The following is a 21,385-nucleotide window of genomic DNA, read 5'->3' as shown; positions in this document are numbered from 1 at the left end:
CTACTTTGAGGACCTTTAGAACTGGTATGTGTGCTGTAATGATTCTGGAACAGGAACCCTGTAATATTAGGGCAACGACCATAATACACATGAGGAGCATAATATTGACGTGTTGTTAAATGTCCGTACATTTCGTCCATTCCTTGTCATTTCATCTGTATATTTCACATTTTTCACCTACGCTCGAATTATCACAAAAAATAGTTGCCATGACTTATGCTCCAATCTTGTAATAATAATAATAATAATAATAATAATAATAATAATAATAATAATAATAATGGAGATAATACAAGTTAAATTTTAATAATGGAAAACTAGGTCATTGCATTAAATGGATAAAATTATTATCGAATTAAAGATGATTAGAATAGATACATGACCAGTTAAAATAAAAGAATAATAGATACAATAGGCCTAATATATATGCAAAAATTATTGCACAAAGAATTAATAAAATTGCAGTCATTGTTATCGGAAGAACAAAGTGAATGTATGTAAATATAAAGATTAAAATTAAAATGATCTTTAACAGAACTTCTGAAAAATATAAAGAAATCAATAAAGGAGTTGGTTAGAGGTGCCCATTATTACCAGTTTTATTTAATTTATAATTATGTAGACGATACCACTAGGAAACGACAGATAACTTTAAAAAGAGATTTTATAGTAAACACACTATTATTCGCAGATGATGAAGTAATATTGGCTTGTACAGAATACCTACAGACGGCTATATTTTCAGTAAATAATATTATAATATTAGGGAATCTATTTAATAATAGCTTTTAAAGAAAAAATTCAGTTTCAACAAAAATTATAATTGAAAATGAAATTTTAGGAGAAGTTAATGGTTTTGATTATTTAGACTGTCATATATCTCACATTCCCTTTAGAGATGTTGAAAATAAAATTAGTGAATACCAGAAATTAATTGGTACTGTAAAACGCACATTGTTAAAGAAAGTCAAAGCAGAACAGTTGTAAAATTGGAGCAACAGTAACATATATAAATGACACGCGAAGAAAATTAAACGCATAATAAATGTGGGAAATGCCTGCTATTATTCGGTTGAGAAACTTTTGTCATCTAGTCTGGTTTAAAAAAAAAAAAACTTAGAATTTATAAAACAGTTATATTACCGGTTCAGTATGGTTGTGAAACTTGGACTCTCACTTTGAGAGAGGAACAGAGGTTAAGGGTGTTCAAGACTAAGGTTCTTAGGAAAATATTTGGGGCTAAGAGGGATGAAGTTACGGAGAACGGAGAAAGTTACATAACGCAGAACTGCACGCATTATATTCGTCACCTAACATAATTAGAAATATTAAATCCAGACGTTTGAGATAGGTAGGGGATGTAGCACGTATGGGTGAATCGAGAAATCCATATAGAGTGTTAGTTGGGAGATCTGAGGAAAAATATCTTATGGGAGGCCGAGACGTAGATAGGAGGATATTAAAATGGATTTGAGAGTTGGGATATGATGGTAGGGACTGGATTATTCTTGCTCGAAACAGGGACCGATGGCGGGTTTATGTGAGGGCGGCAATGAACCTCCGGGTTCTCTAAAAGCCCTTTGTAAGTAACTAAGGGCCGGTTTCACTATCCTTCACTAAGGTTTTAATGTTTATTTAATTTATTTACTGGTTCATTAAATCATTTTTATATCCCACCAACCATTTTTAGTCTAATGAACCAGTAAAACTATCATTAAATTTAGTGATAGAAATTTCCGTCTTTAAATTTTTAATGGTTCATTGGTTGCAATATAAAATGGCGGAACGTTTCGACGCAGAATTTTTATATCTAGAACTGCTCGAAAATTAAGAGTCAGATGGAGATAATGTTAACCATGCTTACCACTGCTCGACAACAAACTTCCTGTTTGCTTCAACTTTGTATGTCATCGCTTGCTCTAAATCAGCGGTGACCAAAGCGGGTGTCGTGATTACATCGTGTAATCACAGACATTCAAACGGGTACGAGGAGTTTCCTGTACATTGCTGTGTGTTTCATTCACGTACTGAAGGCAAGTAGTGGCGGTATCACGTCGCTCTATAAACTCCATCTCTGCAAGCAGTAAGAGGTGGTTTCGTAAAGAATGAGAACTTTTTTTGTTGTTCTGTCGGAGAAAATGTAATATGTTTACTTTGCTCAACGGTTCACTTAGGAGTATGTAGGAACATTAATTGCTACTCTGAATAATGTATAATAATAATAATAATAATAATAATAATAATAATAATAATTATTATTATTATTATTATTATTATTATTGTTACTGACCACTAAGTATGTGAATCTATATTCTTCTGTACGTGCTTGAATATTGATATTTTTAGATCTTCTCCCTAGAAGGATAAAATTATCAGGTTTTATCTCAATTTTAATCTTCTTAATCTTTATAAAGGGTAACTATTTATTAGTTATTAATTTAATAATAATATTGTAGAAAAACTGATTAAATATTATGTGCCAGCGAACTGTTAAACGCCACGAATTGGCTTGTGTTAAATCATAGCCAGGAAGAGAAAGATGAGATAAATAAATATAAGGAAGTCAGCTACCTAATGGGGTTTGAAATATCTCGTGTTCTAAAACCTTTTAATAGAATAGAATTTCTCAAAAGCGTAATGATTAAAGTAGCTTAAATAACTTGTCCATGAGAATCTACGTAAAGTTTAATTTTTGGTCTTACAGAATATTAATTGTCCATAAGAAGTTTTAATTTTGAAAAACTACGAAATTCTCGACCAAGTATTGAGAGAAGAATTTAGAAAATTCCTGATTATATTCAAGAGGAAGGTTAAACAATGAAGCAAGAAAAATCGTATATTATTCACTGACTCTTGATGACAGCAGTGACATTACTGATACAGCAAAGCTTGAGATTTTTATCCGCGGGATTGATCAAGATGTTAGTACAGGAACCACCACTGGTTGTAGTTTTCATGCCAACTACCTTTCCTCCGTCTCCTTACTTCATAGGCTGCCTTAAGAGACGACTCGCTTACTCAAGTTTCATCCACGTACCGGTACCGACTTACAGCACTGCACTCTTAGGGCCGTATTCATAGACATTTTTAGCGCGGGTTTTCGGTGGATTATCAACGTTTTTCGCATTCGTAAACCAGTGTTAGCGATAGGATATGATTTGAATTTTGTACTAGTAACCAGTGGATAGCCGGGTTAGCTTAGTAAGCTCGTAGCGCGTGCTGCGAAATGTCTATGAATAGCACCCTTAATGTTTCTGTCGAACTGAACTGTAAGACATACAGCGACGTCCAGAATAGCCTCTTTGTTTAGCAAACTTTCAAAGCAGATCAGAGCACCAGCCCATCGAGATGTAGAAGGACGTTTTAGGATAACGGAAGATTTCTCGTGTTTTTCCTTCTGTTTAGCTTCCAGCAAGGCGTGCGGAACATGACTGAACTTATCTTTAATTAATAAGTTTATTCGATGAGCAGGGCATGTGTTTATACTTATCTTCTACTGTTCTCGAAGTAAGTTTCATGTTTTGCGCGTTATTGGTGATAACAGCCACGAACGTTTGATCACCTATCTTGTCGATTACGCTGATGAGTAGGGCTTGGATTTTAGGTGCTAAAATCGGGAAAATATTTATTGTTTATGTGCTAAAAATCGGGAAAATGTGTGACAAAAAACAAAAAAATATTTAATTATGTTTCAATTATTTTATGTTAATATAAACAATATACAGTACTCACGAGTATAAATTATGCTGTCCCGCCAACTGCTGAAGAATTACAGTACACAGTGAGCTTCATCTTCAAGTTTCCCATCACCAAATGACACGATTATTGCGGAACACTGTCTTGTACATGGAAAAAAGAGCGCCCTGGCCATTGAGAAGCAACATGCACTCCCTAGAGGTATGTTTATGGTTGGAAACGAAAACAGCGGCAGCTGATGTTTATGAAACTATAATTGCTTTCTGAATCAGCGTTATGATAACTTACAAGACACTCCTAAATGACACATAAATGTTTGTGTGTTATAGTACAATTTTTTAGTGGTGACAGCTTTTATCGCTTGTGGTGAGAGAACAGACTGCAGGCTCACAGGTCCACAGATAGGCAAGTCCGAGAAACAGTTGCCAGCTATCACGTCTAAGCAAATGCACTAAACATTCAGGTAATGATTAGTCTGAAATGGAGCTTTTATACAGGGTGTTTAAAAAATACGGGGCATAATTTCAGGTATGTACTTCCCACATGTAGACAATCAAAATAGTTCATTACAACATGTGTCCGGAAATGCTTCATTTCCGACTTATGGCCTTAACAACATTGAAATTCACCGGAACGTTTTTCTTTCCGCAGGTCGTTGTCATTACAGAAGATGTTCAAAATGTCCATCTCCTGCTTGAATACAGACCTCACATCGATGTCTCATTGACCTGCGAACACGATCCCAAACTCCAGGAGTATTGCGTATGTCCTCAGAACATGCCACAATTCGATTCCGAAGGGATTCCAAATCAGGCACCGGAGACGAATAAACCAATGATTTTAAATGGCCCCAACAAGTAGAAATCTAGATGGTTCAGATCAGGTGAGCGTGGAGGCCAAGCAATTGGGCCACCTCTACCTATCCATCGATCAGGAAACCTTCGATCCAAGTACCGGCGAGCCGTACGACTGAATTGTGCAGGAGCGCCATCATGCAAGAAGTGAATGTGTTGACGATTGATCAATGGAGTGTCTTCTAAAACATGAGGTATAGTGTTTTCCAGGAAGTTTGTGTACGCCTGCCCCGTAAGTCTGTTTACAAGTACATGGGGTCCAACTACTCGATCACCAATGATACCGGCCCACATGTTGAGGGAGAACCGCACCTGGTGATGAGATGGAACAGTTGCACGTGGGTTTTCATACGCCCATACATGCTGATTGTGGAAATTTGCTATGCCATCTCGTGTGAACTGTGCTTCATCTGTAAATAATACTAAGGCAGGAAAGTTCGGATTTACACCACACTGCTGCAAGAACCACTGACAGAACCTAACTCGTGCAGGGTAATCTGCTGGTGACAGGGCCTGTACACGTTGAAAATGATAAGGATACAATTGATACGCTTTCAACAGTCTCCAGACAGTCGTATGAGGAACATTGACTTGCAACGCTACCCTTCGTGTGCTGATAGAAGGAGTCATGTTCACAGCCTCCAGAATCTCCTCCTGTACTTCTGGAGTTGTAGATCTTGGTCGTTCCGTTCCCAAACCAGGAGAGTTAAATTTTCCATACTCGCAGAGACGGTAATGGAGACGTACAAATGTCTTCCGATCTGGACATTATCGCTGTGGGTACCTCTCCTGGTACAAACGACGAGCCAGCGCAGCATTGCCGTCCGCCTTACCGTACATGAAGTGTATCTCTGCCAGCTCTTGATTTGAATACATGTCGCACAGTCTAACGCCTACACAACACTGAATGTAACCTTCGCCTCGGAATGAACTGTCAGAGTGCCCACTTAATGTCTCCTTTGACTGCATCGACCTGCGGAAAGAAAAACGTTTCGGTGAATTTCAATGTTACGAAGGCCATAACTCGGAAATAAAGCATTTCCGGACACATGTTGTAATGAACTACTTTGATTGTCTACATGTGGGAAATACATACCTGAAATTATGCCCCGTATTTTTGAAACACCCTGTATAATGAAAACTTAATTTTTATGTGTTCATGTGAATTTTTGAAAATATGTATTTACATAAAAAATCAAAATATATGTTTTTATGTGAAATAAAATTAAAAATGTATGCTCAGGTGACCTTGTCCGAAACTTAAATCACAATTGCGTGATTCTATTACAGTGCAAATAAAATATTTATTTACCTTAGAATTCTAGCCCTACTGATGGTACTTCTAGAGTGAATTCTGCTGTTTCCCTTTGTACACCAGGCCGAATAATCTAAAAAAAAAAAAAAAAAAGTTCGGGAGTAGCGGCAAAGATATTCACAACGTTATGGCCTGATATATCCGTCCATCCATCGGAAATTAAACCTAGGGTATTTGAATTCTCAATATTCTTTGTGACAATGACATGCACTCGTTGGTATTCCACAGTGAACAAAGTTTCACCCAGGAATGATAGTTAGGTGGATCGTAGCCAGGACGAATCAACTGAAAAGCATTCCGCTAATATTTACATTCTAGCATCGACAAAGGAATGTCAAAGCACAAAAAGCTCTTGTAATTACTTCATATACTTCGCCGCCAGCCAGCAACGTATCTACAGGAGAATTTGAATTTGCTAGCAGATTGACATGTCACTCATCAGTAAATCTAGTCGATATAGTAGAAAATGACATTGAAGGACTGTTATGCTCTCGGAAACGAGTAACTAGAGCATTATGATACACGATTCCGCAGCAATTACATTTAGCTTCTGTTTTTCCTTCTATAATGTGTTGTAATACTTCCGTATAAAGCACTATATTCCCAGAGCAGAGCAATCCGCCATATTGATTCCCAAGCGATTGACGTGACGTGACGTGACGTGACGTGACGTGACTGTGTGGGGGAAACAACGATACGGAAAGTACAAGCTCGATTCAACGTTATTGGCCCCTGTCCTTGGTTGTTTGGCTAGTGAGCGAGCTGTGTGTTGTGTCATAAGAAAGAAATTTAATTACAAATGTGCATAGAAGGGGAAGAGGGATGAGAAAGAATGAAAATAATATCAATGCTCGTAGCTGAGGGACACTCATGTCAAGAAAATGTCATCATGACATTGTTTATCTCCAACCAGGAGATTAACCGTAAAAGGAATGTGCGTACTATTGCGTCATCTATTGGAGCGAAGTAGATAGATAATATTACTGTTATAACGCCAGTTTAAAAAACATGCATAGCCTATGTTATTTCCTGTATGGAGGGATTAAAAGACAGGAAATTAACCGTGATCTAATTTTGTAACTAGGGTAGTATAAAATATGTGTATCAGTGTTATCGTTTGTGCTTTGAGAGTTAGCCAGTGGAGATGCTTGTACCCACGTGTGTGACCTTATGACATCTTATGATATCAAAATTCATTCATAGCATTCCTCCGCTGCGTCTTTCCTGGTTGGAGTACAGTAGTTAAAGACGTACTGTTGAAGACTCCAATCTTGGAACTTGCGGGGTGAGGTAGTGCAATGAAGAGGGGAATCAAAAACAACAGATGGACGTACTGAGGCTTGTGTATTATCATTGCACGTGTTCAATATTACAAGACGTTCTGAAAATAATTTCACCCATCGTAGATTGGAGATCGAGGTACAGTATCTGGTGCAAATAAATGAATTCCGGAGCAAGGGACAATCAGTTTTTATATAGATGAGACCTGGGTGAATAGCAATATGATATTTCGAAAATGTTGGCAAAATGAGAGTGTAAGTGTCCACACGAACTGAGAAGAATTCTGTTGACACATTGAAAATGTAGAAAAACAATAGGGTACTGTGAAAAACATGGACTCCAATCATACAGTATATCTATACTAATAATAAATCTGTAGCCGAAATTTTTCTGGTAATTTTCGATTTTCCAAAAATAATTGGTCCTAACATATATAATTAACCACCCTGAAACCGAGAATCGCTTTTTTGAAATTTTTGTTTGTATGTCTGTCTGTATGTTTGTTACCTTTTCACGCGATAATGGCTGAACGAATTTCGATGAAAATTGGAATATAAATTAAGTTCGTTGTAACTTAGATTTTAGGCTAAATGACATTCAAAATACATTATTTAAAAGGAGGGTTATAAGGGGGCCTGAATTAAATAAATCGAAATATCTCGCTTATTATTGGTTTTTGTGAAAAATGTTACATAACAAAAGATTCTTTAAAAATAATTTTCGATAAGTCTTATTCCTTGAAACATTTTAATAGGACTGATATTTAATGAGATAAATTAGTTTTAAAATTAAAAAACTGCCGTCTAAGGCCGTGTAATGAATTAAAAAAACGAATGTCTTCGTCTATAAGGGGCCTTGGACAGCAACAATCGAAAGCTATGAAAGATAGCCTACAGAGAATATTTCTGTGTTTGTATGAAGTAATATCGGAAGCTAAATTAACCGATTTGTATAATTAATTATTATTTCACCATTGGAAAGTGTAGTTTCTTTAGATGGACATAATGCTATAATGTTATTACAGTAACTTCTGATATAATATAATATAATATAATATAATATAATATAATATAATATAATATAATATAATATAATATAATTTAAGTTATTTGAAGGGTTCAGAACCATAGTGGGCCAAGCGCCATTTACTGAATACGTAGAAAACAAGGGTTAAAATTAAGTTATCATAATTCAATGAAAACCTATAACAAGTAAAATAAAATATACATATTAAATCTAAATGATGTCAATCTTCATTAAACTATGGTTGCATGTAATCAAAATTAAGAAACATGTTAAAGGAATTGTCATTGCACCAAATGAGTGTCTCTGGACTAAAATGATCGCATTTTAATTATTTGGATGAAATTTAAATTAAGTAACATATTAAACGATTTATCCTTCTATCAAACACGAATGTTCCCTGGATCAAATGTCCTATTTTAATTATATAATTACTTTATATTTATTTCTAACGGGTGCAGCGGAGCTCACGGGTACGGCTAGTGATTAATAAAATTATTAGGCTTGTAATGTTGGGGACCGATTATAGAAGTTGACTGCAGTATGGTACATAGGCCAGGGATGTTGACTTAGTTCTGCAATCGATTACACGAATAACAAGGTGCACATAAGTCTGGAAAGGTTTAAAAGTAAACATACGCTACATAGATATATTTTTACGTACCTTTCGTTATGTGCAGAAGAATTGCCATAGAATAAAATTATTCGTCGGTTTGAGTTTCCTCCTTTATTTTCTTGTGCTGCAATGTCTCTGTACATAATATCGCTTGTAACCTCGTATATTTGTATTGCATAATTTACATATAATATTCCCGTCATTCACTTCAAAACTCTCACAAAATTCCGCTGCAAAAATATGCGTCTGAGAACTTTCAATCTTCGGCATCATTATTCAGCAGGTACACTGTTTACGCATGCTACGGTAGTGACTCCGAACGGAGTATTCAGCAGGTACACTGTTTATGCGTGCTAGAGTACTGACTGGTGAACGGATAGTCAACTTGAAACCACTGTAACGCACCCTACCGTTCCCTAACGTTACAACCCTAATTATTATAAATTTAAGGGGCTTACGACAGTGGTAGTGATAACATTAGTAATACTGATGACGGTGATGGCAGTAGGGGTAGTGAGAACAGTGACACCGCACCTGAATTTGATGCTGACATGGAACTTGCTCAACAGCTTCCGCTGTGAGGTAGGAAGAAAAGACAATTTTTTAGATATCTGATAGCAGGCTAGCATTACTAATAGGGGTCACTATCGCGAACTGTAGGGTCGCGTCGCATTCCTGTCAGGTTCCAAGATTAGAGTCCTCAACAGTTAGAGGTTATAACAGAAAGTGTGGAAGAATATTGTGTTTTTGATAAGAAGGAAGTGTTAGGTGTTAAGATTGCGCGGTCTGACCTGTGTGACTCAGCTCGCCAGCGTGATGAGGAACTTGCTCTTAGTCTATCTACTTACTTATTGCAGGGGTCAAAATCCCTGAATCAAGCTGTAAAAGATCTGACATGTGGATGCATTTTAGTTTTAAACATTAAACTACATTATTAATTTTACGCAATGGTTGGTTGTGCGGCTTCAAATTGTACAAATAATTGTAGGCATAGAGTCTACATTTGTACCATTTTCCTGCTGACAATGAAAGAAGAGGCCTATAAATTCGAGACGCAAGAATTGGACGCCAACAATAAATAATTATCCGTGTAATATTAGTATGATTCAACATATCTTATGGTGAAATATTCCAAGAAATGAAATGTGATTTCAATATTTGCATTCATTGAAACATCTATTCAGGCTGCACTACTTCATATAGAGAGTTTAATTCATTGTCGTCACTAGGGGTGCTATTCATAGACATTTCGCAGCACGCGCTATGAGGGTACTAAGCTAGTCCCGGCTATCCACTGGTTACTAGTACACAATTCAAATCATATTCTATCGCTAACACTGGTTTATGAATACGAAAAACGCTGATAATTCACCGAAAACCCGCGCTAAAAATGTCTATGAATACGGCTCTAGTAGTCTAGTGGTCAAAATGCTGGTCTTTAATTCGGAATTTCGAGGATTCGAGTCTCCACGTGCAGATCATTTTTTAGTTGTAATTGGTTAAATCAACTGATTAATGTCAATTGAAACAGTGTCATAGTATGCACATAGGATCTACTTTACTTTATATTTTATATTTTTAAATTAATTACTTCATTAATTTTCACTTAAATTATTGCACATAGGATTTACTTTACTTCGTATTTTTAACATTCGTTCAAATTTTAATTCTTTCACATGGATTTATTTTACCATTGTAGTTACTTATTTCACAGACAACTACAGTATAATCAAAGCTCACTGTCTCCCAACCTCAAATATGCATGTATAATCTTGTTCTTGTACACAATCTCATGTTAAAATTATGTCACCTTGACTGTGGATTAAAATGGCAGATTGTTCTGCTTGTATAATAAAGTGCTCTACTTCCATACCTGAGCACGAGGACGCATTTCACTGAGTCTGTTGACAACTAATGATTTTTTTTAAATTGGAGGCATATGAATTAAAGTGGAATTATAATGGCCGCCAGAGTAACTAATGAAATTCCAGTTACGCGTTGTTTATATTATACTTGCTCTGAGGTAGCGTCCAGGAGGTTTGTGAGTTCCAGAATCTCACTCCGCTTTCATTTGTTTTCATTTTACCAATCGATAAAGATAGAAGCATGTCGCCTGAAGTATATGCAAAAAGGAGATGAGTTGTATCGAATTATACCAATGAAAGCATTCTCTATTCTCCATTCACTAAAAAGATTGTATCATTATCCATCTAAATTAAAACAGACGCTGGTACAGACATCCATTCTACCTCACTTCGATTATTTCGACGTTTTGTTCAGTGATCTCAGGATTGATTCCTCACAAACTACAGCGTGTTCATAACGCGTGCGTACGCTTCATTTGTAATGTTCGATACTATGACCATATCTCACTTTCCTTCGAGAAGTTATCATGGCTTAGGTACATGAGAGGAGAAATCTGCACTCGCTTTCTCTTTTATATGGAATTATGCATACTTCATTCCCCTCTTATTTATTCTCCCGTTTTCATACTCTCTCTCGCTATCATAATATTCATACTCGATCACAACGCGATAACACGCTAGAAATTCCACTCCACACATCATCTCTGTATTCCTCATCTTTCACTGTTGCCTCCCGTCACTGGAACTCTCTGCCGCCTGAAGTCAAAAGCTGCCGAACATTGAAATCTTTCAAATCCAAGTTAGAAAATTATCTTATGACGAGTTGCCAAACTAACTTACTATTATGACAAGTGTTGTATTGCATGTTTCCACGTATTCACATTTTTTATATTCTGTTTTATTATTATTATTATTATTATTATTATTATTATTATTATTATTATTATTATTATTATAGGCCTACTTTGTATGTCTCATTTATTTTGACCTACTGTTCAGATTTCATGATATATTTTCCTTTCTTTCTATATGTCATATATTAGGTCTGATTTCTGCTGACTTGTTATGATTATCTTCTTCAGTTTTGTGTGTAAAATTGAAATGTACTTTACTTTGTAAATTTGTAGGGTTTTGTTTTGTATCGCAGTTTTATTCCTGGTTGAGTGTTAGAGAAGGCCGTATGGCCTTAACTCTGCCAGGTTAAATAAACCATTATTATTATTGTTTATTTTTAGACGTATAATAAGAAATGGAGTAATATTGTGGATTAGGATTAATACGGTATTATACACTGCATTTTGGTATTATACCATTTATACGGTATTTTTACAACACATGATTTAGATCAGTGTTTCTCAATATTTTTCATGTTTTCCCCTTTTCCTCATATTACTGTAGTACGACTCAAATGCAACACCTGCAACAACTTCTAAATAGGACAGACAGGCAAACCATTTCAAACATGTTACAAAGAACACATCACAACCATAACAAAATTATAGAACACTTCGACATGCGGAGAACACATCACAAATGCCAACCACACCTACAGCAACATACACACAGACATGGAAATTCTACGTATTCAACCGGAAAACCAGAAACTAAACACACTAGAACAATACGAAATATACACGCACACAGAAACACACCCGCATGAAGTCCTCAACACACAACTCAATTTCAGAACACACATACTTTTTGACTCCACATTACACTACACAAACATACTCTCACAGGAAACGCAAATAGAAGGCGCGAAAACCAGGACTACCCCGTTCTGAAGATAGCCCATAACAGGCTGAAACTAGTCAACAAAGTACTGTACATAATATTTAATACGTGACAGCAATAAACTGTATATTCCGAAGTGATATAGTGTTAAAAAAGTTGTGTAATCAAGATGTACTAATGCTAATTTTCGCCGTAGTTACTTTTCCTGTAATTATTCTTTGTCTATATCTATACTTACATGCAATTATACGGAGTAACCAATCATTGTATGTAAGACCAGCACCTATCTTACTCAACCCCAAAACCCCTTTATTGCGATATTATCATCAATCCGGGCCCGACGGAAAAAAATTAAAGATTCCTGGTGTATAGACTTCTTGTGTGATAGGTTGATGGTCTAGATCAGTGTTTCTCAACGTTTTTCATGATGAGGTTCCCTTTTTCCTCATATTGCTGTAGTGCGGCTACTAGGACTAAAATGCAGAGTAGATTTTTTTTTTCTTTTGCTAATGGCGGATACTTTTCGTCATTCACCCAGATGAAACCAGTTATGTAGATCAATTTACCGACATAGTTATTTCCCAGGGTTCGCCATAGGAGGCTGGTCTGCTACACTCGCGATAACATGAGATGATCATTGATATTTCTTGGGATGCCACAGGGGAACCGGAGCTCCCTGACAAATCTCCTGCGTTATCTGGACCACGAGCTTGTCCAACACAAGTTATAAATTACGGGTACACCGAGAATGAAACCAGAATCCACAAGATTATAATTCCAGTGCTCTAGCCACTAGACCAGCGTGGCGACTAGAGTAGAATTTAGAAAATAGTAATGTGAAACTTGGTACCAATTTTAAATTAGCCTAATTTAATTATGTTTTTATTGAACGCAAAATTGTCGAATGTTTACATTTTTTAGAACAACTTGTAATAATAATAATAATAATAATAATAATAATAATAATAATAATAATAATAATAATATTTTTATTTATGATATTAATGTGCTAGACAACAGCCATTGGCCAATAATAGCTTAGCACAATTGATGCAATAATACAATAATATAAATTTAAATCAATATTTACAATGATAATAACAAATTTAAAATAAGTAAATTAATATTATAATGCTAATCAATGGATACAGATGAAGATGAAACAATCTTAAACGAAGAATTTTTCTCTATTCGGTGATATATTGTAGGACTTACTATAGAATACCAGAAATGTTACAAAGAAAATTAAAGATAATTTTACAAGAATAAGTAAATGATATGTCATTGCCAAGAGCAAACTAAGTCTATACATTAAAACGATCGATGCCATGTATGTTGGCATTTTTAATGCATTCGGAAACTGGTGAAAAAAAAATTGAATTTCTATTGTAGAAACGTTTGCCAGCCCTCATATCTTTCGTCGGAATACGTAAGCTAATATTATATAAGGAGGAGTCAGAAGATATTTCAACTTTGAGGACCTTGCAAAAGAATAGATAATAATTATATAATCGAGCTCATGGCGTCTAGCATATAGGCTTGCACAAATAAAGGATTTGCATTTTGTCTCATAATTATACCCGGAATCAATGGGCAGGAATCTGAATGAACATAAAGATATACATTTTCTTTGTATCGTATATGTTATAATTTAGCCGAATCAGTAGTTGTAATTGAGTTCCAAACTACTATGCATATTCGAGTTTCGATCGTACTAATGCATAGTAGAGCATTAGTGTTAGTGAGCCTTTTCTTGAGGAGGCCGAGACGTAGATAGGAGAATAATATTAAAATGGATTTGAGGGAGGTGGGATATGACAGAGACTGGATTAATCTTGTACAGGATAGGGATCAATGGCGGGCTTATGTGAGGACGACAATGAACCTCCGGGTTCCTTAAAAGCTATAAGTAAGTAAGAAATAAAACTTCGTAGGAAACTCTAAAAACCTCGAAAGGTAGAGTTTCCTTTTCATTTTAACATTTTCTATGAAAATTCGTAGTTTGCGTTTTGAGTGGATTCATAAGAAGAGAACCTGCAGACTATGGAAATTCATACCGATTTAGGAAGGAAAATGTACAGTTTTTTATTGTTAGTGAGCCTTTTCTTGAAGATAAATTTAAAACATATTGTTGTGCTCTCTATACAGAAAAAAATCATTATGTCATACATTGCAAATCTGGATTTAAAAGCAGTGTGGGTGTAGGTATAAGGAGTACTGCAGTTTAGATAGCCCATTTCCCGTGGCTTTAGGTCTACTTTAATTTCTTTTTCATATTAGGTACTTTTTCAACAATTGCTTTTCATCAGCATAAATTTACTTCGTACTTTTTTTTTTTTTGAAGTAACGCTATCGCTTTGCCTACAGCCCTCGTAATAATTTTACGTCATCGCAGTAATTGCTAACCTCAATATAATATTAGTTCCTTTGCACTAATATCACGTATTTTACAAATGTGTTGAACTTCGTTAAGCCGACCCCCAAACTGTAATATTACATGGGAGGTAGGCTAAGTATATTATACATTGTAGAAACAAGTAGTCCTACCTTTAATTGTGGTTAAGTAGAAATACGAGTATATGCTGTAATTTTATGCATCTATTCATTGTGTTGGTACATCTCAGATATCTTCCCACGACTTGAAAACAATCTATTTTAATCCTCCTGGCACACCGTTAACCTGCCAGTTGAAGGTAGGATTTCGTGGAATACATACGTTTTCCCATTTTCTTTTAAACATTACCATTGCCATTCGTAACGCAAATCAGTCACCTATGACACATTCACGATCAACGCCGGCTGAATGATCTGCAAGTTCTGGTGCGTAAATCCAAAGAGGGAAGCCGATGGGAATCAGAGTATTCACGATTGGATAAAAAAGAAATGAACCTTCAGTGCAACTAACTTAACTGCAATATGTATGCTCACATATCGCGGACAGAGCAGCTAAGCGCCTCTTTTCTCTGTTAAGGTTTGATGGTTTTTGATGGAGTAATTCTTTGGTTGCAGCCCCACGAAAGGCAGCAAGCTGGAAATGCTTTCCAGTGTGAAAAGCCAAATGACAGGTTGGCTGAGTGGAGTGCCGGGGTTGCGCAAGGGAGATGACACAACCGCCGAGAATCAGGATATGCCTGCCGCAGGGGAGGGCAAGATCGACGTGGAGTCGCCCGCTTCCGAGAAGTCTGTGAAGGGCTCTCCTGTCGAGCAGCAGAAGGAAGACGATGACTCCAGGTAAGCATCACCTGCCGCGCTCCAGGGTTGCAGAACAGGCGCCTATTCTGCAGCCCCTTTTATCTTTTTGCTTTGGCTGTTTCATGTAGCTTACATTTCCGGGGTTCCGAAGTTTTAGTGTATGTCACTGTAAAGATACACGTAATTACCATTTGTAACCTAAAAGTGCAGATATTTCTTTCAAAGATTAAAATGCAAAGAGTCGAGACACTCGTTGCTTGTAAATAACTTGTGAATGTTGCTGATAGGTGATATATGAAAACGTAATTTGGCAATAGATTGTTTTGATCATCCGTTGTCGTTATGGCCGCCTCTCTTCTCTTCCTCATTCTGCATTGTTTTCTTCAACTCCTTTATTATTGTTTATCATACTCTGCATTATTACTGTTGCTTCTCTTCTTTTTACCTCTATTTCTCTTTTATTATTGTTTCTCGTTGTCGTCTTCTTGTTATTGTTGTATCTCTTTCCTTAGCGTTTGGATACTGTTATTGTTGCTTCTCTGCTCATGTGTCTTCTTCGTCTTCTTTGTTATTGTTTCTATTGGTCAGCTTTGTTAATGGTGTTATTTTTCTAGTTATTGATATTCTTCTCTTACGCTTTTATTTGTTGTAATGTTTCTTCTTCATATAAGTTGCTCTTTATCTTCTGTGTTACTGTTTTCATATCATCCCTCTTTGTATTATTATAGCTGTTCCTCGTCTCTTCATCTGATTTTCATCGTTCTCATCTTTGCTTTCTTAATATTCTTTGTTGTTCTTACTATGCTTTCTCTTTGTTCTTGTTTCTACTTTTAGGGTTTTCTTTTCTTTGTTCTTGTTCCTACTTTTCCTCTTCTCTCTTTGTTCTTGTTCCTACTTTTCGTCTTCTCTCTTTGTTCTTGTTCCTACTTTTCGTCTTCTCTCTTTGTTCTTGTTCCTACTTTTCGCCTTCTCTCTTTGTTCTTGTTTCTGCTTTTAGTGTTTTCTTTTCTTTGTTCTTGTTATTACTTTTCGTCTTCTCTCTTTGTTCTTGTTCCTACTTTTCGTCTTCTCTTTTTGTTCTTGTTCCTACTTTTCGCCTTCTCTATTTGTTCTTGTTTCTGCATTTAGTGTTTTCTTTTCTTTGTTCTTGTTATTACTTTTCGTCTTCTCTCTTTGTTCTTGTTCCTACTTTTCTCCTTCTCTCTTTGTTCTTGTTCCTACTTTTCTCCTTCTCTCTTTGTTCCTGTTTCTACTTTTAGTGTTTTCTTTTCTTTGTTCTTGTTCCTACTTTTCGCCTTCTTTCTTTTGTTATTGTTTCTACTTTTAGTGTTTTCTTTTCATCGTTCTTGTTCCTACTTTTCGTTTTCTCTCTTTGTTCTTGTCCCTACTTTTCGTCTTCTCTCTTTGTTCTTGTTTCTACTTTTCGTCTTCTCTCTTTGTTCTTGTTTCTACTTTTAGTGTTTTCTTTTCTTTGTTCTTGTTCCTACTTTTCTCCTTCTCTCTTTGTTCTTGTTTCTACTTTTAGTGTTTTCTTTTCTTTGTTCTTGTTCCTACTTTTCGTCTTCTCTCTTTGTTCTTGTCCCTACTTTTCGTCTTCTCTCTTTGTTCTTGTCCCTACTTTTCGTCTTCTCTGTTTGTTCTTGTTTCTACTTTTAGTGTTTTCTTTTCTTTGTTCTTGTTCCTACTTTTCGTTTTCTCTCTTTGTTCTTATCCCTACTTTTCGTCTTCTCTCTTTGTTCTTGTCCCTACTTTTCGTCTTTTCTCTTTGTTCTTGTTTCTACTTTTAGTGTTTTCTTTTCTTTGTTCTTGTTCCTACTTTCCGTTTTCTCTCTTTGTTCTTGTCCCTACTTTTCGTCTTTTCTCTTTGTTCTTGTTTCTACTTTTAGTGTTTTCTTTTCTTTGTTCTTGTTCCTACTTTTCTCCTTCTATCTTTGTTCTTGTTCCTACTTTTCTCCTTCTCTCTTTGTTCTTGTTTCTACTTTTAGTGTTTTCTTTTCTTTGTTCTTGTTCCTACTTTTCTCCTTCTCTCTTTGTTCTTGTTCCTACTTTTCTCCTTCTCTCTTTGTTCTTGTTTCTTCTTTTAGTGTTTTCTTTTCTTTGTTCTTATTCCTACTTTTCGTCTTCTCTTTTCCTGCTCCTCATCTTTCTTATCGCTTCTTTTTCGCCTTCTATATAATCGTTGTTACTATCATATTTCTTCTGTGTTGTTGCTATGTTCTTTGTTGTTTCCGTTAATTTTTTTTGTTTTACTGTTGTTCCTTTTCTCTTTCTCTTTTGTTCTTTCCGGTTCCTTTTCGTCTTCTTTATTATTGTTTTCACAATTCTCTTTATTTTTCGTTTTTATTTCTTGTGCTTTCTTCTTTGTTATCGTTCTTCTGTTTATATTTTGTTGTTATTTTCTTCATTGTTTCCGTTCATCTTTTTTATTATCGTTGTTACTATTGTCTTCTCTTCTTTGTTGTTTCCTTCCTTGTTCCTGCTCGTCTTCTTTGTTATTTTTCCTTTGTTATTGTTTGTTTTCGTCTTCTTTGTTACCGTTGTTGCTATTCTCTTTCTCCTTTGTTATTTTTTTCCTTATTTTGTTTCTATCCGTCTTTGTTGTTTTTATCCTTAATTTTTTTATTCACTTTGTAGCTTGTGTTCAAGTATATACCGTTTAAGCATTTTGCTAGGTCTTCTCATATGTCTCTTACTGCCAAACTGAGTGATTTTTATGATTCTTATTGTTTGTGCAGATCCTCATTTCACTTTTATTATGGAATGTAAGATATACTAGGTTGTCAAGGTATAAACTACTAGCCATTATAACAAAGAACTGTAGGAACAACTTAAAAATGTGTGACGGAAATCGTAGTAGGTTACCAATCACATTGCTTTACAGGAAGATAATGATGGAATATGATATTTTTTTGTCTTAGAGTACTTTTCCTTTTTTCAGTGTAGATTTGTGTATGTATGAGTGTGCGCAGTAGGTTATATATAGTAATACGACATTCTGTAACAGATGTGAGGTTTTATGGCGGTTGAGCTACAGGGGAGTACCTCTATATGAAATTATGTCGTGGATGGAATCAAAATTCAAGATTTCATCTTCAGAGAGAGAACAAAATTCTGGTATGTCACTTTTTTATACTCGTGATGTAAAATGTTACGTATTATGACAGTATCACCTTGGCGTGTGACTGACTTAATAATAATAATAATAATAATAATAATAATAATAATAATAATAATAATAATAATAATAATAATAATATTATTATTATTATTATAATGATTTATTTAACCTGGCAGAGTTAAGGCCATACGGCCTTCTCTAACACTAAACCAGGAGTCATAACTATGATAACTTTTCTTAAGAATATAAACTATCGTTGTGAAACGTTAGAGACATTGCTCACTACGATACCCAACCTGTATCACAGAAAATTCATGGACACTGAAGTTAATACAGGGACATCATTTTATTTTTACTTCCATTTTTATTGTACCTGAGTTTTTTAATGTACTTCACTCCCACCCCCTCTAGTAGTAAACTTGCAACCGTCCTCCACACAGAACTAAGGCCGTGTATGCAGTCAAAGTCGCCTTACAGTCATAGTAAACATTACTATGTTGGTGAATATAGTACATTCCAGAAATATATTCGCGTTTTCCAGTGACGAAAGAGCTTTCAATATTGAATCGTATTTTCGCACAGGTACTGTCGTCCGTTTGCCTACGTCGCATCCTGGTTTCCCCCACCCACTTTTGCTCGCCCCTCTGTAAAGGCTAGTGGCTGGGATGTCTTAGCTCTTTTCTGAAAACATATTTCTGATAGGAATTGGACGTCTGCATAATATTATACAACTTTTTAAAATAACTTAAAAGAGCCTCGTTAAGTAATTAACTGTCACGTTATTTTCCCCCTTTCTACGACTCTGCGACAAAACCACTTGGAAGGATAGAAGATAGCATGTCTGAGTAATTTTATCTTTTCGGATCGGGCAGAAGTGAAGATTGAATTTACAGTACGTAAAGTACTCTTTTGTAGAGTAGGTACAGAATTATTTCAATGTGAGTTAGTAGTACGAAGGACGAAACTGGCAATTGGAATTAGGTGCAATAGTCTATAATGCGATAATATGCACAAAAGAACTGAAGCCTGTATCGAAATGAACGGCCACCATTTTAAAAAATGTGTTTAAATATCCATATTGTGATTATTTTTAAATTTAACTTCATTCTCTATGTTGTACGCTAATGTGCTGTAGACAGTATAATATACATTACATAATGAATACGTTCGTGAGTAAAAACACTTATTGTTATAGTTTGATTAAACAAAAGCCTAATGAAAATTATAAAACTCGGAATCGCGATATTTCGTAGTTTATGTAAATGGATGAACTACTTTTCTAACCTCCTGTACCTAATAAAGTGATTTGTTTGTATTTTATGCCAGTATCATCGAACTCCAATCGTGGAAGGGGGTAGCGAACGTTGTTTCCGGTTCTGAACCGTTAATCCAAAGATATAGCCACATTCATATTAAAAATGTTAGTAAAAATAAAATGATGTTCCTGTACAACACGTTGCTTGTCGTGCACAGCGTTTGGTCACTGTTCTATACTTCGTTTCATAATGTCTGACAGAAGAAGTAAACATTGCCGGCAAAGGAAGAGAGAAGTATGATAGCTATTAAAGCAATGGCAGAGGTTCTCATTCCACGCTTGTCTTGAAGTTGGGCGAGGGTAGAATGCTTCAGACCGCCCAACCTCAAGTCAAGCGTGGAATGAGACCTCTGCCATTAGTTGAATAGCAATTGTACTTCTCTCCTCCTCTGTGAGCAATGTTTACATCTCCTGTCAGACATTATGGAACGAAGTATAGCATGCAGATTCTGTAATAATTCTCTGTAGTCCAGCAGTTGCCAGACTTATTCTTATATTTGAAGTTCCGAGATTTAAACCTAGCCGAGGATGTTGACATTTTAGGAACAATAAAAATTCTTAGCATGGCTTATGACACGTAAAAGATCGCTGTAGCTGACCTCCAGGTAAAATCACCGGCCACTTGCTTTTTGTTCCATCAAATTCCCCTCATTTACTGCTTTGCGGAAAGATTTATCATGGGTCAGACACACACGATTAAGATTGTAGATGTATCCGCATATGTAGATCTGTGACAAACTTAGGTAGAAATTTGACGGCTTACACAATAAGTCAAATACTTCACTTCATCCGAGGCTGGAAAATGAACGGACTCTCGAAATAAAAAAAGTGTGCAACACAAATGGTAAGAAACAAAGGTAGAAATTTGAGGATGCACTCAATATGTACTGTATTCGAAGCTAGGGAGCGAACGTGGTCTAGAAAGGAAAAACAATTTTGTGTAACACATAGCAGAAAACGAAACATGAAATTTGATGGTGTGCGCAAGTCAATAGAATTCACTGTAACACAGTATGGAAATCGATCTGTTTCTCGAATAAAAAAGTGTAACAAAGGATATGTTAATGGTTGTTTAATACGAAGAAAGTTAATGGGTTTTATGAATTACAGGACTGTGAACTAAAAGTAGGCCTATGCGATTATTATGGACACTGCATCATATTTCTGTATGCCATTATGTTCACAGTTCGCTTGAAATATGTTTTTGAACATAATTTTATTTATTTAGAAATTTTAATTTAGAGTATTAATTTGTGCTCAAGCAAAAATTTCAAAATTATCTTCTGTTTACCAAAAATTAACAAGTCTGGCCACTATAAAAATTATATTAAACACCAATTTAAAGTAATTGGCCGGAAGCTCAGTTGGTAGAAAAG

General features: G+C 35.6%; 1 protein-coding gene across 6 annotated transcripts in view; it reads left to right on the top strand.

Annotated features, from left to right (window-relative positions):
• Sap47 (Synapse-associated protein 47kD) overlaps positions 1-21,385 on the top strand; it is a 680,382-nt gene that overhangs the window by 35,072 nt on the left and 623,925 nt on the right. For 5 of the 6 annotated variants that reach the window (XM_069839891.1, XM_069839887.1, XM_069839890.1 and 2 more), the window contains exon 2: positions 15,394-15,617. In XM_069839891.1, the coding sequence (XP_069695992.1) occupies positions 15,394-15,617 (224 nt within the window). The remainder of the gene's footprint in view (positions 1-15,393; positions 15,618-21,385) is intronic. The other variant, XM_069839888.1, reaches the window with a different exon arrangement.

Source organism: Periplaneta americana, chromosome 11 (assembly GCF_040183065.1).
Source record: "Periplaneta americana isolate PAMFEO1 chromosome 11, P.americana_PAMFEO1_priV1, whole genome shotgun sequence".
NCBI classification, from domain to species: domain Eukaryota; kingdom Metazoa; phylum Arthropoda; class Insecta; order Blattodea; family Blattidae; genus Periplaneta; species Periplaneta americana.
Note: the sequence above shows the minus strand (reverse complement) of the source record. Positions and strands in the feature narration are given on the sequence as shown.